Source organism: Arachis ipaensis, chromosome B1, assembly GCF_059453495.1.
Source record: "Arachis ipaensis isolate K30076 ecotype BB chromosome B1, ASM5945349v1, whole genome shotgun sequence".
Taxonomy (NCBI): domain Eukaryota; kingdom Viridiplantae; phylum Streptophyta; class Magnoliopsida; order Fabales; family Fabaceae; genus Arachis; species Arachis ipaensis.
Window position 1 is genome coordinate 11,970,580 of NC_142436.1, and position 22,355 is coordinate 11,992,934.

The 22,355-nt window shown below is 36.0% G+C and overlaps 3 protein-coding genes across 4 annotated transcripts; 1 reads left to right on the forward strand and 2 right to left on the reverse strand.

The window, feature by feature from the left end:
- Nucleotides 1-1,950: 1,950 nt before the first annotated feature.
- Nucleotides 1,951-3,357, reverse strand: LOC107625043 (ATP synthase subunit gamma, chloroplastic-like). Its single transcript, XM_016327586.3, has one exon. It carries the CDS (start codon nucleotides 3,271-3,273, stop codon nucleotides 2,155-2,157), a length of 1,119 nt encoding a protein of 372 aa, XP_016183072.1. The 5' UTR covers nucleotides 3,274-3,357; the 3' UTR covers nucleotides 1,951-2,154.
- A 546-nt stretch (nucleotides 3,358-3,903) lies between these two features.
- Nucleotides 3,904-12,083, forward strand: LOC107625063 (NADH:ubiquinone oxidoreductase, 17.2kDa subunit). Of its 2 annotated transcripts, none has more exons than XM_016327620.3 (10): nucleotides 3,904-4,180; nucleotides 4,476-4,608; nucleotides 7,818-7,874; nucleotides 8,163-8,215; nucleotides 9,511-9,562; nucleotides 9,689-9,754; nucleotides 9,833-9,892; nucleotides 10,209-10,251; nucleotides 11,250-11,294; nucleotides 11,545-12,083. In XM_016327620.3, the coding sequence occupies exons 2-10, from the start codon at nucleotides 4,497-4,499 to the stop codon at nucleotides 11,606-11,608; spliced, it is 552 nt and encodes a 183-aa protein (XP_016183106.1). In that variant the 5' UTR covers nucleotides 3,904-4,180; nucleotides 4,476-4,496; the 3' UTR covers nucleotides 11,609-12,083. The 2 variants fall into 2 exon arrangements, with proteins under 2 accessions (XP_016183106.1, XP_016183097.1); XM_016327611.3 differs by having other exon boundaries at nucleotides 3,907-4,180; nucleotides 4,385-4,608.
- Nucleotides 12,084-17,316: 5,233 nt separating this feature from the next.
- LOC107625055 (transcription factor IIIA) lies at nucleotides 17,317-22,102 on the reverse strand. Its single transcript, XM_016327599.3, has 7 exons — nucleotides 21,580-22,102; nucleotides 19,592-19,777; nucleotides 19,188-19,325; nucleotides 18,393-18,678; nucleotides 18,054-18,289; nucleotides 17,800-17,943; nucleotides 17,317-17,699 (listed from the first exon to the last, which is right to left on the reverse strand). The coding sequence occupies exons 2-7, from the start codon at nucleotides 19,733-19,735 to the stop codon at nucleotides 17,556-17,558; spliced, it is 1,092 nt and encodes a 363-aa protein (XP_016183085.1). The 5' UTR covers nucleotides 19,736-19,777; nucleotides 21,580-22,102; the 3' UTR covers nucleotides 17,317-17,555.
- Between the last annotated feature and the right edge of the window lie 253 nt (nucleotides 22,103-22,355).

A 22,355-nucleotide genomic window follows, 5' to 3' on the forward strand; every position in this document is an offset into this window, starting at 1 on the left:
ATATACATAGAGAAAAAATATTATTTTTAAATAGCAAGTATAAAAATTAATTATTTCTATTTGTACAATTAACACCTAATTAAATGTAAAAGTATACACGTTAAATTGTTTTGAATTTTAGATAATGAATGTTAAAATTAATTATTAATAAAAAATTAGATTTTTTATATAAAATAATAACTAAAAATCTTATTATTTGATTTTTTATCTACAAATATTTTGGTCTTCTTAGCCAGGGACTTTTATCAACATACGACTTTTTTTTGTAAAAATAATTTGATTTTATAAATCTTTTATGCCATATATAATCTATACTGTCCCGTAATTTTAAAAAATTTATATTCCCGTAATAATATTACGGATAAAAATAATAGTTTAAAATAAATCTTACTAATATTTAAAATTATTATATATAGATAAAACTACTGTTAAACAAAAGGAGCATGTATAATTAATGATTATTCAATTTATCAATTATGTCAATTAAATTTTTAATATGTAATTTTATTTGTAATTTATAAATAGTTCTTATAATATATATTTCACAAATATAAAATACTTTGAAAAATATAATTTTGCTGATGAAACTCTATTCTACTTGCAGCGTGCGGCGGTGAGAAGATGAAGCTCACAAGTCGCACCATATGAAATTGAGACTAAAAAATGAGTAGCAAAAGTAGTTTGAGTGATGAATATCACATTTTCTGACTAATTGCTAATGTCAGCAAATTTAATATGCTGGTTCAACTTATTACTAAATACTAATACAATATCCTTACTACTAATTTACATCTTCAATTACATCCCCCCTCAAGCTGGAAGGCATGAAAATTGGTCAGCCCTGGGTTGCTTTTACATGATAAGAATGTATTAGGTGGTAGTGACTTGGTGAGGATATCAGCACCTGATTTGCCGAAGATACTGGGAGCTCACTACTCTTTCTTGTACTTTATCTTAGACAATGTGACAATCCATCTCTATATATTTAGTAAACATCATGAAAAACTGGATTAGCTACAATGTGAAGAGCCGATTGGTTGTTACAACTGACAAGTGCCATTGCTTTGTCCTCAACTTCAGCTGAGGAACGTGCTATTGTGTGCTGCTTCTTGCTGCGCCAAAATATCAATGATCTCCCAAGAAAGAAACAGAATCCAGATATATACAAAACATCAATGATCTCCCAAGAAAGAAACAGAATCCAGATATATACAAAACGGCGAGTACCAAGGCAAGCACTCTAGTATAAGTCAGAAACAGTAGTAAGCGTGAATTCATCAGAGGTGGAAAAGAGCACTCCCTTAGCTGGAGCACCCTTGACCTTGAGGTAGCGAAGAACAAGGAGCGCAGCTTGGAAGTGCTTAGCAGTGGCATAACCAAGAAATTGACTAAGCTTATTCACGGTGAAGCATATATCATGACATTTATTGGTATTGGCTAAATAAATTAGACGCCCAATCAACCTCCAATAGGGTGTGACATCATCCAAAGGGGTTCCTAAATTCTTGGAGACTTAGTGTGGTGTAATCCATTGGGGTGGTGGCCGATTTGGCATTCGTCAGCCCGAACTCATCAAGCAAGTGCAAAGTATACTTGCATCGATACATTGCAATACCCTGTTGACTTCTAGCCATTTCTAGACCAAGAAATTTTGAATTCAAGTAGACCCTGATCCTAAACCTGTCATCAAGTAATTTTACAATCTCAGCCCAATCACTTCCTGCCAAAACTAGATCATCAACATACATGTAAAACCAGAATCAGAAAACAAGCAACAGGCATACAAGAAAATAAGGAAGGGAAAGATAAGTAATAAACCAACCTTTATTATCTGCCAAACTTGGTACAGTTTAAAACGTTGAGACTCGCCAAATTTTCTGAAGTGAACTCATACATTTGGTTAGAAAACTAGCAAAACATAAGCAATCTGAATAAGTACGAAATATCAAGGAAAGCATAAATATATTTTCACTTTGATACAACAACACATAAAAGTATTACAGGTCAAAATTAGCCACTATAGTTCTCATTCCTTAATCTAGTTCTACTTGCAGTTAACAATGTTGGCAAACTTCATAATCCCATGTTCTATATAACAATTAACAGATTTTGTTATTTCAAGGCAAAATTTATGACAAGAAAAGTTGCAACTTGTCAATCAACTGGTATTAGTGCCTCAGCTCCGGCCACAATCTCCAATATCTCCCCTGTGATCTTTGCCTGCCGTTCACGATTATAAGCAACCGAAAGATTCTTCTTCAATTCGATAGCATTATCGGTTGCATTAGACATTGCAGCCATCCTAGCAGCAAGCTCACTCGCTAGTGATTCCTGCAAACCCCTCAAGATCTGGCTGTTCAAATACAGAGGCAACATAGCATCAAGAATCTGAGCCGGATCTTGCTCGAACTCCATAATTGGCGGCGTAGCAAATTCCCTGACAGCAACATCCCTCTCCACTGCCAACTTCCCTTCCTTTGTAGTCAACCTAAAGTATTCGTCATCAATGGCATCAATGCAGTTTCCATTCACATCGCGAACCTCGCCTTTAGCCGTTAACGGCAACAGAGTTTGAATCACAGGATCAAACTTCACCAATGACACAAACTTGGTGTAAACAATCTCAACCTTGTCAACCTCCTCTGTAACAAACAGTGAATACACATCATCAGCAATGATTTGAGCTTCTTTCACAGTGGGGAAGCTCCCACATTCAACGAACCTATCAACCCTAACACTTCCCTTGCGGCTGAAAAACGCGTTCCCCTTCTTCCCAACGCTAATCACAACGCAATTCAAGCCAAGCTTGTGTAGCTGTTGGATCCGAACTTCGGCTTTCTTCAAGACGGTGTTATTGAAACCGCCACAGAGGCCGCGGTCTCCGGTGACGACAACGAGGGCGACGGAGTTGACGGGCCTGACGTCCGTTAGGGGGACGATGACGTCGTCGTCTCGGAGACGGCAGTTGATGTCGTGCAAGACTTCAACGAGCGTTTCGGCGAAGGGTCTGCCGTTTAGGACAGCTTCTTGGGCCCGTCGGACCCTGGCGGCCGCGACGAGCTTCATTGCTTCAGTGATCTTGTGAGTGTTCTTAACGATGTCGATTCTTTCTCGGAGTTCCCTAATGCCGCAGCGAATGGAAGGAGGAAACGGAGGGCGAGAGTGAGGGAACGGTGGTTGGTGGAGTCTGGTGGGTAGTGGGAGTGAGGGGGAGAGTGGGTGAGAGAGGTAAGGTTTTGGAGGAAGGGAAGTTGAGAGTGATGGGGAAAACATGAGCGGTGGAATGAAGAAGCTTTGGGTTGGATTTCGGGGGGAGTGGGGATAGTGGTGGTGGTAGGGCTGGCGCTATTCCAACCCGTTTCAGCCCGTTTCAATTTATTTTTAGTATTTATATTTGTTCAAAAATTAAAACCAAAGAAAATTAGATTTTTTATTTAAATAAATAAATTAATTATAATAATTACCGAAATAAATAATTTAAATTATGTTTCTAATCAAATTTATTATGTAGAATTTTCTTCTTATAAATTATTATTTTAGTGAGTTATTAGATTATAATTTAATTAAATTTATTAAATTATTTAATAACTTTTTATTATTAATTTTATATAAATATATATGCATTTGCGTTTTTATTAATTTATTATTTTAAAAATTTTATTTTGTATCTCTAATAATTCATTAATTAATGAATAAATTTTTAAATAGAACTTGAATTCACTGTAAATTAATCTTTAGCCTATTTAAAAATATTGTCTACATGATTAATAAAAATTATAATTTTTGGTTAATATTTAAACAATTTTAAATACCAAAAATGAATTTTATATTTTAAATTTTAATAATATAAAAATAAAATATTGATTTTTGTTGATAAAAAGCATCTGTCTCTGTATTTCTCTTAATTTTTAATTGATTCATTACATTTTAGCTTTCCTCACCAATTGCCGAAATTCGAACAATCTAACCCACCATAGCACCCACCCACCATCTCCTCTAACTGTACCCGCTGGCGACATCCCAACGACGGTGGCGATTTCAACACTATAGTGGCGACAACACCAGCCAACAGCGGCAGCCACTCCACATCCACAACCCATAACCACCGCCACACAACAGTGGTTGCCTGCTCATCTCATCATTGATCTCAACCCCCGATTCCACATCTCCGCCCTCTGTGGTTAGTGTATTTTCAACTGTTCTATTGTAGTTCTGCAGTTAGATTGATTTTTTTTTCTGGAATTTAATATGATATGTGAATTCATCTTTCCACTTAGTATTTTAGTCACGTACACCTTTTCTTTTTGGATATTTAGAACATTCAATCGTTTTATTTTGTTTATCATAGTGTATAAACTTAAAAGCTTAATATTGTGGAATGAAGGGAGTAATGGAGTATCATCTTGTAAAGTTTTTGAAGTTTGCAATCTCCAATCCAACCCTGTAACATGTTTCAACTGTTATTCTTTGAAAAGGAAACGGCAAAACTAAATAAAATGCGGAGGGTTCTGGGGAAGATTTCTGGGTTACTGAGCAATCGAAATATGGTTGGAGTGGATAAAACTGGAAACAAATACTTCACCAAAATGGAAGAGATTGATGGTATCAGTAAGTGTTTCTCTCTTTCTCCTTATGCATATGCTGCAGTTATTCTGGTTTTAATATTGAATTATGTTATTATTTATTTTTATAGATTATATGGGTGATAATACTGGACTGTGCTATTATTTATTTATTTATTTTGTGGTAAAAGAAGAATTTCATTAAGGTGGAGAGAAGAAGAATACAATTTAGAGGATAAGAGGTCCTCTATACCAGATCAAAACAACGAAAGAGTTATCTATAAAGAATAAGTTTCAATCTCTCAATATGTCTAGGACGGAAAGTCCTCCTTAAAGAGTTACACCAAATAGATGCCAAACATCTATGCCAAAAAACTAGCTTGTTAGAAAATTTGTCATTGTAGGTGTGTGCATTGTGCTCCAACCAAATACTCCAAATAGTAGTGTATATTGCACAGTGCCACAATGATTTTGCCTCTTTTTCTACTTCTGAAACCAATAAAAACCTAGTTAAGAGGAATTCATCTAAGGTTGCAGGGACCACCCAATATTCATCAAAGATGGCAAACAAATTGTTCCACAAAATCACATGCGAAAATGCAAAAGCAGATGTGAACTTGATTCTGAGTTTTCCGAAAAATAACACATTAGGGGAGACAACCTATGTGGCCTTTGAACCTAAACCCTAAACATGCCATTGGTGTTAATTCTGTTAAGCATATCTATCCATACTGAATATTTGAGGGAGCTTTGGACTTCCAAATAGGTTTTGTCAATACGGGAAGAGATTGTATTTTGGGAATGCATTAGAGATGAATGATTTACAACTAAAACTACCAAAGGAATAAAGAGACCATGACCTTTTGTCGGGGTTGGAATATAAAGAAAAATGATCAAGGAGACTTAAGAGTATCATAAGTTCAGAGGATTCCTTATCATTTAGGTTATGGAAGAATTGGAAGTCCCATGTGAAGAAAGAACCCCGTCTAGGGTAGAAGGCCTGGATAGGGGTGTTATTCAAGGAAGATAGTCAATAGAGATGCAGAAACTCTTAAGAGAGGTATCTTCTATTCAGTTGTCTTCCCATAAGTTAAAACAAGAACTATCACCTACATTCAAAGAAAGATGTGGTTTAAAAATAGTATAACCTTGAGAAATGAACTTCCAAGGGCTAGAATGAGTAGTATGGGCAGCAGCATTAGCATCCTAACCGGTCTTGTCCAAACCATACTTATTCTTGATTAGTTGATGCCATAGAGAGTGAGGTTCTAAAGGAAAGTGACAAAGCCATTTAGCTACCAGTGTAATGTTCTTACTTCTTAGACACAATATTGCCGAGACTCAAGCCTCCTTCCTTGTTCAGCAAATCATCCTGGTTTGTATCCATAGTTCCACACCAAAGAGAGTCTCTCATAATCTTTTCAATGGTGTTGGCCACTCCTGCTTGGACTGTGCTATTTTTATTATTATTATTATTATTATTATTATTATTATTATTATTTAAGGGTGTTTTGATGTGTTTTGGGTTTTACTTTCTTGTCTTGTAGGATTTCTGGTCTTATCTAGTTTTTGTAGGCAAAAGGGATATTATTTTTCCATATTTGTTTAATGGATTTCTTGATTTTGGAGATTCTGTTTCTTATACTCTGGTTTCATTGTGAGGGATGTAATTCAAAGTAAGAAATCTAAATCAAATGAATACAAATGATATAAGAAATCCATCTAAAACTAAACAAGTAACAATCTATAATGTGTATGTGTAATTATGTATATGTTTTAGGGTGGTTTCTTTGGTAAGAGTGTCCGCTCCTAACAACCTTGAAAGTATGGCAATGTTCCCTTTTGTTGGACAAATTGGGAATTAATACTCACCCTTGAAATTTGACCCCGGCTCAATTTAGCTCCCAATTTTTCAATCGACCCAATTTGTACCTTGAAATTTTGAGTCGTGACTTAATTTGGCCCTTCCATCCATTTCCGTCACCGGAGAGTTGACGTGGCAATTTTAATTGACACCTGGCGCTACATAAACGACATCGTGTAGTTGTTGGCGCCCAAAATGTATTAAAACGATGCCATGTGACATGAGAAGGGAGTTAAACGAAACCCCAAATGTAAAACACTTCATTACTTAAACCTCAATTGACCCTTCTTCTTCTTCCCCCTCTTGTATACGTTGTGGCAACGGAAAATCAATCTTGTCGCCGTAGGTGAAGTTTGAAGCTTTTAGCACTTGTTTCGTCGGCCTATAGTGAAGATGAAGAACCTAGGAACCACCATTTGTTCAAAAAAACAAGTTAGTAACAGAATCATTACTCCCAACATGCAATGCTTTGTTTTGTTGGAATATATTGGTTGAGGTTTGTTGTTCTTTGTTTTTTACTCTATTTGATCAGTGAATCTTTCAGGCACTTGGGTTGATTATGGTTGTTAGTACTGGTAGGGTTCTTGTATGCTAGGGTTTAATTTTTTTATGTATGTGACTGAGATCAACTGACTCTGATGCATTGGGCAAATGGATATTAGTAGCAATGTTGTTTGATAGTAAAGATAAATATGAGGCTTGTTGCTGGCGTTTTTTTTGTTTTCTTGTTTAAGAGAAGTTGGAATGAATGGAAGACTTAATAGTTTATGTTTTTGAATGGAGGTTCATGATTGTTGATTTAAAATAGACTGAAGTAAGTGTAAATGTTAACCATTTCTACAACCACACCATTGCGGAACCTTCCCAGCTGCCATGTGAACGCGATCTACTTGAGCTTTGGGAAGCTTTGCTGCCGCTCCTCAGCATCCTCCCCAACTCACCAAAAACGGCTTCAATTTGGGAGATTTGGGGCACAATCTACGTTTTTATGTTCAGATCCCTGGGGGCTAAATTGGTGCTTATAAGATTTTTGCCACATCATATAACTGTTGACTGTGCCAAGTGTCACTTAAAATTGCCATGTTAGCTCTCGGGTGACGGAAATGGACGAAAGGGCCAAATTGAGTCCCAACTCAAAATTTTAAAGTACAAATTGAATCAATTGGAAATTTGGGGGCTAAATTGAATCAGAGTCAAATTTCAGGGGGCCATTTTGAGTATTAACTCAACAAATTTGTGTTCAGTTACTTAAAATGTTATTTTGATCTGTGAGCATGGGTTTGGAGTGTAAAAACTGTAATGCTACTTATATTTTCGTTGTTGTGTGATTTTGCTTTGTATGTTTGTAGGCTGTATCTACCTAATTCTGTTGTCTTGTTTTGGTGTACTAGTGAAAGAGAAAAGATGGGTGGTGTTTAAGGGAGAGGAGGACCCTACCTCAATTCCAGGTATATATTCGACTTGTTGATTTGTAGTAGCTTTCTCTAAGTTGCTAAATTATTTGAATTTAGAGCCTTCTTTTGTTCTGTTGATTGTGGATTTGTTCCATCCAATTTTCACATCTCTTTAATGAAATTATTTTCATAATCTTCTGTTGCTAAAGATATTTCTTATTCTCACCACCTTCAGCTTCAGTGTGAAAGGCACGATTATATTTAAGTTATTCAGATAACAGTCTATGTTTATTTATTCCTTTTTTCTACTGTTGATGAATAGTTATTGTCCAATTACTTTAGTTGAATGGATATGTTGGCTGAACGGGCAACGCAAAAAAGCTCCAACTCCAGAGGTAAATTGAAATGCATATCATATCATAAATTCATCTAATGACAAGGCTATTGAAGTCTATATATTTTCCAGTTACGGTTTGGCTAGATGACATGACATTACTTGCAATGCTTTCCAATAGAATTGTTGTTTGTATTCACTGGTTAATTTGTGGTTTCTATTGTGGAAGGAAAGAAGGGGGGAGTGTTGATCTGTGGTGAATAAATATAGAATGTTGTTGTAGTCTCTCATTGGTAAAACTGTTGTGTCTTCTCTTCTTGTTTTTGTTACTTTTTTTTTTTTTTAATAAATACAAGAGCAGCATTGAAAGGAACCATAGAAGTACCTATGGGCAATATAAGGCATACTCAAGTTTTGTGAACAAAAAATATAGAACATAAGTAAACTAAGAAAACAAGAAATGCAACAGGTTAGCCTTATCCTCTGATTAGTAAACACTCTTAAAAGTTATAACATTATGTTCTTGTTTATGCCCCCACAGTCAATATAGTCTCTTCAACAGATATAGGCAAGCTGATATCATCTCTATTGTGTATCATATTATTTTAAATACTATAATTGATAATTGAATAGCACCAATTGTTCCAAACTAATTTGTACAGATCATTTACCGCAAATAAATTAGCGTGTTTGGCCATGAATAGTTCCAAAGATGGTGTGTCATGACAACTTTGGAATCATGCAAGTCTAATGGGTATTATTAGATGGATGTATAAAAGAATGAAATCAGAGATCCCTGTGATTCATTGACTTCTACATATATATATATATATATATCAAAGTGAGAATGGTACTTTTATATGAGAATGTGATTGTAGCCGTTAGATCAAATTGTGTGTAGATTAAATTTATAATTAACAAAGTCATAAAAATTCATTCTTACATGGTAACCACTTGAGTTATATTCTAATTCTTTTAACATGAATATAGTTCTAATCAATTGTTTAAAGGAATGGAAATATGTTTATTTTGTCTTCTTTTTTCGGTGGTTTTTTCTTGGCCAAGGCGCTCTACTTTTTTTGTGAGGGGGGTTGTTTTTTGTTTGAGGTTTAAATGGGGTTAGGATTATAAAGGGATGAATAAATAAGGGATAGTTGTTCATCAATATTTTCAACCAAAACTAATCCATTAGTTGGTTACTCCTATTTGTAACTTTTGCAATGGAATAACAAAATCTTAAACTAAATAATGGCCTCCATTGTTTACTGAGAAGTGAAACTTTTATGAAGAGGCTTTTTGGCAGAACAACTTATACTATTGCAGTAGTGCTTGATAACACTTTCTTATTCCTCTCAGGAAATGATGGAATTGGAAGCAAGGCGTGAACGTGTTAGACAAAATGTTGCTCGTATGTGTAACTTATATTTCCATGTTAGCTGATAAGTGCAATGAAACGATAATTTTTTCGTAAAAAGTCTAGGTCTACAGTCCCTAACACTTTCTTCTTTTGTTTGTGTGTTTCTTTTTCATTAAGTTCTAAAGAAAGAAGAAGAGGAAAGGAGAGCTAAAGAAGGCAGTACAGGCAAACGTGTCAGCACTGGTTAGATGCTTAAAATTTTGTTACATCCCAAATTTTGTTCTACTTCTTGATTTATCGATTAATTGAATTTTGATGCAGGAAAGGTTGCTGGTCCAGACTTGAAAAGTTTTATCCGGCAAATTCCAGTTGGCTCAGAAGGTCATCATCATACATTGCTTTTCTTTTTAAATTATTTGATTCTTTTTGGGGGGTAAATAAAAATGTTTTGCTTAAATTAAGGGTAATGAAGCTCGACTTTTTATCTCAAGTACTTGAACGTTTCTACCCTCAAAGCAGAATAATACATCAATTTTTTTTTTCACAAAAGAAGCCATTAAATTTTTATCATTCTATGCAGATGATTTACTGATTTTTATGCTTTGCCATCCAGCATTGAGGTTTCGTACAATTACAATACATTAGTAAACCAGCTCTCCTATTAATACAGTTTGAGTTTGACATAATTGCATTATAGGTAGTGAGGTTGAAGAATCATCTGGTGCAAGGGGTAACTTGAGGTGAGTCTTTTTGGAATTGATGGATCAATAGACAAATATCTATTTGAAATTGAACATGCACATGCTTTGTCATGTGTCGCAGTCTTGTTTTTTGCTGAGTTCTTGTTTTCGATTTTTCAACTTGTGTTGCTTTTAGGCTCTGTTCAAGTCATGCTTTGGGCTGTTAACATACTCTCGGGTGAAATTAGTGATAAATTGTTAGCCTTATATACTTCAACTAACATTTTTTATATTATATAATATTATTTTTCCATTGAAATAATTTATTTTGATATAAATATTGTATAATATCTATTGAATTTTATCTCTAACTTTTGATATTCCATTACTTTACTATGTGTAATGTCCAAAATTATATAAATTAAGTGTTAGGTCGACCCCATTGTCCTGGTCCTTTTTGGATTATTTTTGGATGAAGTTTAGGTCTTTTTTTTAACTGGGATGAAGCTTAGGTCTGGAAAAAGCCCATCCAAGAAATGGGGTCGGGCCTGGGACTGGGTCTGGGTTTAGGTTTAGCTAAACCTGGTCCAGCCCATGTTCCAGTGGGTGTATTTTGGTTGAGCTTCTCCAAGGAGTAAAATTAATTACTATACATACCTAGAGGCTAGAGTGCATCTCTGATGTTTACCAAGAAAAAAAAAAAAAAAAAAGCCAGTGCATCTCTGATGCTGTACTATAGAAAACTAAGTGTCATTCCTTGGTTACCAGTACTCTGACATAGAAATTCATCTTCTATAAAAGGTACTTCATTTTTCTTTAGATGTTCTTCATTTTGTGTGACCTGAAGGTCACGAGTTAAAGCCGTAGAATCTACAGATGACTTTATCAAATTACGTTGCATACATTACACCCTTTGGGTGCAACCCTTTCCTGGGTTATTTTCTCCAATTTCCAGATTGTATTTGTCATTAAGTAATGCTTTTATTTTTCACTTTTTCATATAAAAATACTTTAGAAGTAATCATTCAACATATAGTAATTACATACTCTTTTTGCAGGAGTACTCAAGAGAACAAAACTGAGAAAGAAAAAGTGGAACCTGAGTAAGTTCACAGCCACATGAGTGGATATTCCAAGTCAATTAACATTAAAATGAGCCAAATTTCTATAAATCACATTTTCATTTGGAGATCTATATAAAAATCATAACTCAGCTAATTGAGACAAATCTATGCTATAACACAATTATTCCAAACATGTTGAATTTCTGAAAGTAATCATTTCCCAAGCTTTTGGCTTATGATATATAATTTCTGAACTTTCTTATTTGCTCCTTGTTAATTTATTGTTTAGGTCCTCGGAGCCAACAGGATCTGGTGCAACTTTTAGGCCAGGAACCTGGCAACCGCCAACTTGAGTTTTTGTTACAACAAAGAGGGGCCTTTTTGACATCAACATTCTTGTGTTAGCCTCATGCTATGTTTATTAGAAATTACATGCTTGGTTTATTTTCTTGCCAAAACTTTTTTGACAAATTTCTTCCCATACAAAATTGTAGTATTTCCTTGTTCATTCATAAACATCAATTCAACAAATATGAACACCAGAATAACCCAACATGAGGGTACAGCCAAAACAATGGTGACCTATGGATTTATGATGCGGTAAGCTCTAAAATCAAAGGACCAGATAAGGGTATTTCCTTTAGACATCCATTATTCTGTCATGGTGAAAGGACAACCATTTGGTTACTTTAAATCAGATAAGGGTATTCGTTAAGACAGAACAGGACACATTGATTCAAGGTCTTCTATCAACTGTAACTGTTCAACTATTAGCTATCTCTTATTTGTTGATGATTCTATATTTTTTTGCAAGGCTTCCCAATAAAATTGTGTCAATCTGTTGGTTATCTTATTGTAAGTCAGCCTCATTCCTTATTTAACCATGTCTTCAAGGGCAAATATCTTAAATATGAGAATGTCATGTCAGCCGAAATTGGTACTAGTCCTTCATGTTCATGGGCTTAGAAGAGAATTTTGAAATGGAGAAAGGTAGTAAAGAAGGGTAAAAAGTAACTTTTTTGTCTTAGGAAGTCACTTTTCAGCAGATATATGGACCATCATTCGCCACAATTCACAACCATTCTTCTCACCCCAATAGCTTCACGAGGGATTTAGATCCTCTAAATTTTAAATTTTATTTTAGAGAGTAAAGTGTGATCTCTCACCATTTATTTTATAGGTGGGACCAAGAATAAATATGAGAGAGAAATCATTCAAGGATAGAAGATCACACTTTACCCTCTAAAATAAAAATTCAAAATTTAGAGGATCCAAATAGTTTCATGAGGGCAGCTTTGTCGGAGGAGGACACTCCAGACCACATAATCCAATCTCAGCTGCAAGAAGGAAACAAGATCAAAACTTTAGACATGGCAAGAAAGTAAGAATGGAAGATGATGGCCAAGTTTTCACAGGAGAACAAGACCCAACGTTAATACCTAGAGTGGAAGACTAGATGCAAGGAGCTGAAGAAGAAAGAATATAAACTGATGAATAAAGGAGATCCTTCAGTGATATGGTGGGGAAAGGCAGAGTCAATATAAAAGCTGAAGTTGAAAGAAATGAAGAAAAAAGAGCATCTTCAAAGGAGAAGCAACCTAGGGAGACAGAAGAGGAGCTAGCCCAAGGTATTATAGTGGAGAAAGTTGAAGGAATCTATAACTTCAAGATCAATGAGGCTACTATGAAGAAGTTATGACACCCATGGTGGGACACCCTATTTGTTAAGTTGTTAAGGAAGGAAAATATCCCTAATGACTCTAACAAGGAGGCTAGAAACTATGTGGGAAAAAATGGATAGTATTAATGTGATTGATATGGGTAATGATTTCTCCATTATTAAATTTTTTTTCTAATGAAGATTTAGATTTTGCCCTCAGACCTCGGAAAATTTTTTATCACTACCTTTCTGTTCACCTTTGGAAGCCGAATTTGAATCCCACAGAAGCCATAGATTGATAGAATTGCAACTTGGGGGCTTCCTGGGTTAGCAATAGAATATTATGAGGAGAGAGTATGCTAAGGAAGATAGGGAATATAGTACGACAAACTATTAAAGTTGATACCTATGCGACATAAAAAAGTAGAGAAAAATTTACTAGACTATCTATTGAATTGGACCTAATAGAGACTCTAATTGCTCAGTACTCCATTAATGAAGTCAAGTATAAAGTGGAGTATAAAAATCTTCATAGCATTTATTTTGGGTGTGGCAGAGTGGGGCACAAAAAAGCTAACTGCCCCCAAATCAGCAATGCTCAAAGGAGGCAGCCATGGAAGCTAGGAAAGTGCAAGGAAGGGAGGAGCAAAGAGGATACAGGGTGGAGGGTAGTGATGAAAATTTGAGAAAAGATAAGGGCAAACAAGTCATAACATCAGAAGGTGAAGTGTACGACCCATGGATGGTGGTATCCAAGAGTGCACCTGGCAGAAAAGGAGGAAAATGAGAGGCTAATGGTAGTCGGGCTGTAGAAAATGGTGCAAATGAAAAAGTTACTGCCTCTAGTACAAGGTTTGTAGTATTACAAGAGAATAATGATGGAGGTAACAATTGTGAAGAATAACGGTAACTAGAGTATTGCAGGTGATAAAAATCTTACTTAGACTGTGACAACTAAGGCTGTAGCGAGCACCAATGGACCCTCTATAGCAAACAAAAAACAGACTATAAATCAAAACCCAAAAAATCACAATTTGAAACCCCGAGTAAAATTGGATAGAAGACCAGACCCTTACCCAGTGTTGGAGATATTATCATATAGAACACAATTCAGATGGATGAGAAAATGGGTGAACATCTTGATCCCACACCACCTGATCTGCATTCTGTGGATATTGAATTAATGGTTGAAGTAGCCATGAAGTTAGAGGAGGACCTTAACCATAATAATGGAGACATAATCACTAAAAGCAAGGTGTCTGTTGAGGACGGGACATCAATGTAACTTGTTAATGGAAAAGAAGAAGCCTGCATGGGGAAGGTCATAAACCTCAACCTGAGGTAACTTTTTCTTTGTTTTTTCATGATGACAATATTCTCATGAAATTGTAGAGGAGTGGCAAACAAAGATTTTTGCCGCACCTTGAAGGAAAATACAAATTAGGTATTATTTTATTTTTGGAGACTAGAATCAGTGGTAATAGGATAATAGAAGTTATTACTTATTAGAAGATTTGGCTTGCTCTTTCTACCACTTAGAGGAAGCAAATGGATTCATTGGGAGAATTTGGATATTGTGAAATAATCTTGGTGTAAATGGTTATGTTATAAGATCCAAACATCAGTATATGCATAGAAAAATTAGTGTGAATAACTAAAAAAGTTGGATGCTCACTGCAGTATATGCCAGCCCTCAGGAAAATAACTGTAGAAGATTATGGGAGGAGCTGTTTACTATGGCGAGTAGCGTGACTGAAGAGTGAGTTATGGTTGGAGACTTTAATGAAATAGCTAACTCTTTAGAGAAGAAGGGAGGTGCCAGAGTAGATATGAATGCTTGTAGAAAATTTTATGATTGGATAACTAAGTGTAGCCTCATTGATTTGGGATTTGTGGGGTCTAAGTTTACTTGGAAAAGAACCTAAACAGGATGGCATGGATAAAATGTTTAAAAGACTCTATCGGGCTTTGGCTAATGTGAACTGGAGCTAGATTTGCAGAAGCAAGAGTAGACGTGCTTGCAAGATCTTTCTCGGATCACCACCCCCTTTTAATCAATATGGAGTTAATGCAGAAACAAAAAAGGGAGAGACCCTTCAGATATGAAGCAATTTGAAATCTGCACCCAGAGTTTGAAAATATCATCAAACAAGGTTGGAAAGACCACATTGACCTTAGTCACTCTCTTACCTAGCTCTCAAGCCATTTGAAAAAATGGAATAGGGAGACATTTGACAATGTGCAAAAGAAAAAGAGAAAACTAATGGGGAGAATGGTGGAATACAAAGAGCAGTGAGCTACTGGAATAATCCTTTCTTAGATAATTTAGATAAACAACTCAACAAAGAACTAGAAGCAATTTCGGATAGAGAGGAGGTGCTATAGACACAAAAGTCAAGAGATACTTGGCTTGTGGAGGGAGATCGAAACACACATTACTTTCATACGAGAACTATAATTAGGAGAGAAAGAACAGAGTGGTTAAATTGAGAAATAATGATAAGAAAAAAAACTAGAGATACAAGCACTGAATTTCTTCAAAGACCTCTACAAAGAGGATCAACAAGAACCAAAAGAAGTTGATTAAGGGTGTTACTATCCAATGGTAGAAGAAACTCAAAAGAAGGCTTTGTGTGAGAGACCTACCAGGAGGGAAATCTGAAAGGCCATATTTAATATTAGGTCACTGAAGGTAGCGGGGTATGATGGCTTCTCAGTCCTTTTCTATAAGGAAAACCGGGGTATGATCCCTTACCCCTAAAGTTCAAGTGCCAAAATTTATTTGGTAGTTTTGTCCTATTACACTTTGTAATGTAAATTACAAGTGTATAACTAAAAATATGGTGGGGAGACTTAAACCTTTGCTGCCCCAACGAATATCTCCCTATCAAGCTAGCTTTGTCCCAAGTAGAAGGATTCAAGATAATATTCTAATTGCGAAGGAGATGGTTTCACTTGATGAAAAAGGCTAAAGGCAAGAAAAAACTTATGGCCATAAAGTCCGATTTATGAAAGCCTATGATTGAATTAGATGGAGTTATTTGAAGGTTTGTCTCAGACTTTGGGTTTCCTCTCCAGATGGTGAATTTAATTATGGAATGTGTTTCAACTGTAACTTACAACGTATTGTGGAATGGAGGAAAGACTGATGATTTCCAACCATCTTGAGGCCTGAGGTAGGACGATCCAATTTCGCCATACTTATTCGTCATTGCGATGGATAAACTATTGCAATTGATAAAGTGAAAGGTCAAGCAAGGGCTGCGGAAACCTTTAGTGGTGGGAAGGCTTGGACCATTTATCTTACACCTCTTATTTGCATATGACCTCTTACTTTTACTTTTTTCTGAGGCTAGTCCTGAGCAGATGGGCAACATCTGCGATGTAATGGAGGAATTCTACCTCACTTCGGGATTGAAAGTGAGTGCAGCAAAAACTCCAATCTATTTCTCCAAAAATGTGACTCGCAGAGAAAGAAAAGGCTCAGAAGAAATTTATATGGGGGGATGGTGAAGGACAAAGGAAGATCTACCATGTGAATTCGGACACATTCTGTGCACCTAAAAACCAAGGAGGACTCGGATTTAAAAGGTTGGCACTGAAGAATAATGCACTCCTTATGAAGTTGGCTTGAAATTTTATGACAGAGCAAGATTCACTTTGGGTTAAGGTGTATAAAGGACTGTACGGGAGATATCAGCAAGAAATAGATATGTTGATCAGCAAGTGTTCAGATTCACCTCTTTGGAAAGAGATTGTGAAAGTTCAAGGTACACAACCTGGGCTATTGGAGAGGGGGAAAATGTGTCTTCTCAGGATGATAGATAGGTGAAGAATATTGGGACTCTCAGGGAGCATGCAATTATAACCGTCCCAAATAATAAAAAGGGAATAAAAATAGTAAGACTTTTTTCTATTATAAAATGAAAAAAAAAAATATTTCACAAAAAAATTATTAAAACTTTAATTTCCAAGATCACTTTTGACACTTTTAGTTGCTCATACTTTAATGGTTGCTGAAGAATCTATAAGCACGACCATAATATATAATATATTAATACATTTTACTAACTGTTTTAAAATAAAAAGACACATGCTAAGAATGCTGTAGAAATATATTTTATTAAAAGTCATTGAAATATAGTTTTTTTTTTTTTACGTTTCCAATTCATTTAAAGTTTTATTATTATACTGTTAACATGTTCCCTTAGACATACTAAAAACTTTTACCAGTAGTTTTCCCAAGTCTTCAGAAATACTAAAAACTTAAACGATTACAAACATTCTTTTGAAATCGGAAGCCCAATAAACATTTTGCTTCTTTTAGTTGTTTACTAGCTATAATGTTGTACTTTGTGTATGTCTCATGGTGATGGCAACTAAAACTTTGGGAAGATACACTTACAAACATGACCGTTAGGATAATGAAGATATACTATTCACAATATTGTCATTGATTACACTATAATGCACATGCCACTCTTCATACTTTTACACAACATATGTAAGATGTAGTGAACACTAATCATTATGCTAAAACTAATCCTTCATGTACCACACTCATGGCAAGATGCTTAAATCTACCTTATCTACCTTACATATATACTTAATGTCAGGGACAGAAAGGTCAATTCATCCAGTCACTCCTGCATAAATAACAAATTCTCCAATTGACTAGGTGGTGTAACCCTTTTCCTGACCAACATTTCTACTGTAGGACACACTCTCTTCCTCCCACCCCTTGGCCTTGACCTGAATTGTTCATCAGCTTCTTCAAAATTCCCCTGTATCAAGAAAAACTTCATTGATCATTTCTGCTAATGCAAAGGCTAGGCAATGCAAGGAAATTATTGAACTGGAATATGAAGTCAGAAAAGAATTTACATGGGTAAAAACATGTTTCCCAGTTTTTTCGTGTTTATCTCTGACATGTTTGTAAGCAAATCTCAGGCCACAATCAGGAAAACCACACACAAAGGGCTTTTCTTTAAAGTGCACGACCTTCTTATGTGTAACGAGATTGGATTTCTGTTGAGGCATAACCAAAAGAATCAATCAACACAATGTTCAATATGTAACCATGGTTGTGGATTCACTTAGAACGAATATGCGGCGGCTTAAAGATTAAGGGTTCTTACGCTTGAGAATTTGCAGCTACAGCCCTTAAATTCACATTTAAACTCTGCCAGTGATTTGTCAGCTTCATGTGTGCGAAGGTGCCTTTTAATATTCTTTTTCAGTTGTCTACTTCCACAAGTGTCGCAGGTTACATATTGATGACAGGATTCAATATGTTCTTTAAGGCACTGGTTATTAGTGAAATGTTTCATGCAACCAGGCTCCAAGCACACTACATCTACCGACTGCAGCTTAACTGCAGAACAGAAGTTCTCTTCACAATTTTTCCCAACATTTTCAAAACATAAAATGGAAACTTTGATTATTCACAAAGAAAATCAAATTAGATGAAAACTTGCCATGAGAATCTTCATGTTTACGAAGCTTTGATGCAAACTTGAAAACCTTTCCACAGCCAGTTTCTGGGCACACAAACTGCTTACTTTCTACATTTGTGGATGTAGATCCTTCATCATGAATCTCTTTAACATGTCTTGCCATATTACCTTTTATTGAGAAGATTAGGTTGCAATTATCCATTGGACATTTAAAAGTTTTCCCTTCATGCTGTAGAAGGTGACGAGTCAAATGGTCCTTTCTTCTGTAACTTGCCTGACAATCATCAACCGTACACACATACGGCCTCTGGAGCCATTAAAAGAAATGTCAAAAGATGCCAACCAAAAAAACGCAATGGGTGTCAATTGGTTAAATAAGAACAAGACATGGAAGAACGAATTGCCAACCTCATCTTGAATAAAGCGTGATTGAGGCATCCTTGATGGAGCTTCACAGGAGGTCTCCCTACCTGATACTAATCCATCAAGTCCAATTATGCTGCCTCATGCATTTTGGAGTTCTTTGTCTGGGATCCAATGCTTCACACTATAACATTATTATAGTTATAGTATATTATAAATTAATTTCCTGCAAAAATATGTACTTCAGTGATACATCTTAAATCATATAGTATTAACCTATAGAAGATTTTTCCAGTGTACTCATTTTAAAAAAGGTATAGTAGCTTGCTGGATTAGTTTACACTCCTTGGCTCTCCATATAGTCACAAATTTTCCACATGTAAAAGTTTATCCTATATTGTAATATTTCAGTTAATTAGTTACAAAAGGGTGTTTTGTTAATAAATCAAATACCTCAAGTGAATGGCTTTGCATGTGCTGCAACAAGTAGGCAGGTTTTTTGAAGCTAGCACCACATTGTTGGCAAGTGTTGTTGGGCTTTTCGCAATGTGCTTCATTATTTCCTTCAGCTCTAGCTTTTTCCAACTCGTCCTAAACACATCAATTCAAATCAAATAAGATAACCAAGTGTAATTGCATATTATCGTATTTTTAACTTTGAAATAGATAGGTAAGAAAGCAACCAATAACTAGTAGAATATACAACTGCATATAAAGGGTTTTTCATTGCAAACCATGCCAATCATTGGGTTTGAAATACAGCAAAGACAATTAGAGATTAGATAACTATTAAAAAAAGGATAATCATTGTTGTTGTATCAAATATGCTGAAACAAAAGACAGAAAGAACAAAGTACCTTGTGTTGTGAATTGATGTGGGAGGTAATTAAGATCTTTTTAGACCTGCAAATGCCACAGTATTCACAGAAGTAGCGTCTAATATCTTTGAAGACTGGCCTCTCACCACTTTCCATGGGTTCATCCATCTGTATTTCAGGCATTGATGAGGACAACTATCAGAGATTGCAACAATTCCACGCCACCTGAAACCATACAAATCCGTTTTGACACAGAATTAACAAATTCGCCTGGTTTTCTATATATAGCTAACCAAATCACAATGCAACCAAGGGCGAAGTCAATAATTTACATAACAGATTTTTTTGGTTGGGGGGGGGGGGGGGGGGAGTGTACAGAGATCATGAATCCCACATGTTTAAGTTCCACTAAACCAAAACACAACATTGAATTCATATAGGTAATAACATGAGCATTCAACTAATCATCAAAGAAAGACAATAAACAAAAGCAATGCTACATTTGTTCCTTAGGATTTGTAAGATTGCACTGCAAATTTTTCAAGCACAAACCATCACTAAATAAAACAAACATGCGAGAGCGGAAAGCAAGGATTCAACCTCTCAAAAGTTCAGACAAAGAAGGGCCAAATAAAACCTTGGAATTCTGGGACAAATGAATAACAAAGGAGGATTTGTGGGTACACGGGAACAAAGGTTCCATACTATTATAATAAACATATAGAAAGCTTTCAGATCTCAGTTTTATCTCAAGAAAACCCACTATGGCAGTGATAGGTGTTCGCACAGCTACAGGTGGTGGTGATGACGGAGGTATGCCCGGTTTGGACGGCAGAGAGAAGAAGAATGGGGTGAACCAAAAAGGTCAGCCACTGAGACAGTACGGCGGAGATATGACTGGAGACAGCGAAGCAGAGGATCCAACGGTTATCCCGCCGGCAATTGAACCAGTAAGAGTCAGAGTAATCCAATCGATCGCTGGGCTGACCCAGTCATAATTAAATAAATATAAAATTATATATTTTCACTAATTACCAACTAATTATGAACTTAGGCGAATATTTTCACTGTAAAAATCCCAGAATTCACAACAGATTCAATTCAATTCAATTCAAATGTCCATTTTTCATCTCAGCACAGAAGAGGCAAGCAGAAAAAAGCAAAGGCTAATAGGCTATCACATCACAATACCTAACACACACTAATTAGAAAGAAAATGAAAGCTTTCATGGCCAACTAGATAGAATTGCTTGCATATTTAGAAAAGAGTAATCACCCGAATTTTGGTTCAAAAGAAACAATTTAGTTTTCAAAAGTATATACATTGTTCTATTCGACATATCTATAATAAAAAAGAAAAGAATAAACTACTCTACTTATTAGTTACTACCATATGTCACAAAATTTGACACCTCTATCTACCAATATGCAACAATACAAAGGCTATGGGATCAAAGGCTTTCAGATCACTACGACTTTGTGAGGAATATGAAAGAATATATCCACACATCAACAAACAAAATTTCAAAATCCAATTTAAAAAAGAAACTAAAAAGTTAATTCCTAAAGTGGGTCACAAGATTTACATCCTTAATCATCACAGGGCCAACCTCAGAGAGAATGTCCAAGCATGGTGGTAGAATCTCTTTGGAAGCAGGGATTGAGTCATACTAAACCAATAGGAGCAGTTTTAACATGGTAGGTTTAACATGGCAGGAGCAGTTTTAACATGGCAGGTTTTCATCTTCCACTTAATGAACAATTTATTAAATCAACAACAGCAAAACACAATATAACAATCAAAAGGTAAAGAACAACACCAAAACAATAATTTATCAAATTAACAAGTTAATAAGATCAATTAAAACTGAAAATCAAAATAACAAGAACAATTAAAATTTTAAACTACAGCAAACCAACAACAAAATAAGAACTAGAAAACATACTAATCATGAAAACAACAATCAAATAAAACAATAACTGAATAATTAATACAAGAAAGAACAAGAAGAAGGTAAAAAAATCACCCTAGGATGGAGCAGTTCTGAAATTCAAACAGTACAGGCAGAGGGAGGAGCTTTAAAACGCGACGGAAATGGTTGAACGGAGGCTGAGCAATGGCTGAACGGTGGCTGAAAGGCGGCGGAACACAGGCTCGAACACGCGGCGTAGAGGACTGAACAGAGGGCTAAGCAGCTCGAACAAGGGTTGGCCAAAAAGGGCAGAACAAGGGTTGGCCAAAAAACAGAGGCAGAAGCTTGGCCAAAAAGGAGGCGGACGCGCGGCGAACAAGGGCGACGTTGCGCCGAAGCTATAGCAATGCGGATGGCGGCGGTGGCTGGACTTTGAGGAACGACGACGAGAGAGGGCTGCTTCGGGGCTTCCTCCAAGCTGCGCTCGAGTTCTCTTCTCTGCTTTCTTTAGTGTGTTCGTTCAGAGGCCAGAAAAAGGAAAGCGAGGGAGTGAGGGAGCTCGATGAGAGGAAGGAGGAGAGTGGCTGAGTGAGGCTGTGAGAGAGGAGAGGCCAAGAGGGTGCTGCGCATTTTAGTTAATGGTTAGGGTTCCTCTAACCGCTGTTTTGAGCAAATTTCAGAAAACCGATCGGGTCCTGGTTCGGTTCGACCAACCGGTTCGACGGTCTAACGACGGTTTTTAAATTTTTTGGTTTTGATATATGATAAATTCGTTTTTTATACCGATTTACGGTTCAATCGGTTGGACTGGCCGGTTCAAATCGGTTTTTAAAACCTTGACTCACACAATAAAGGTTCTATCACTATTCAGTCATAGCTGGGATTCGAAC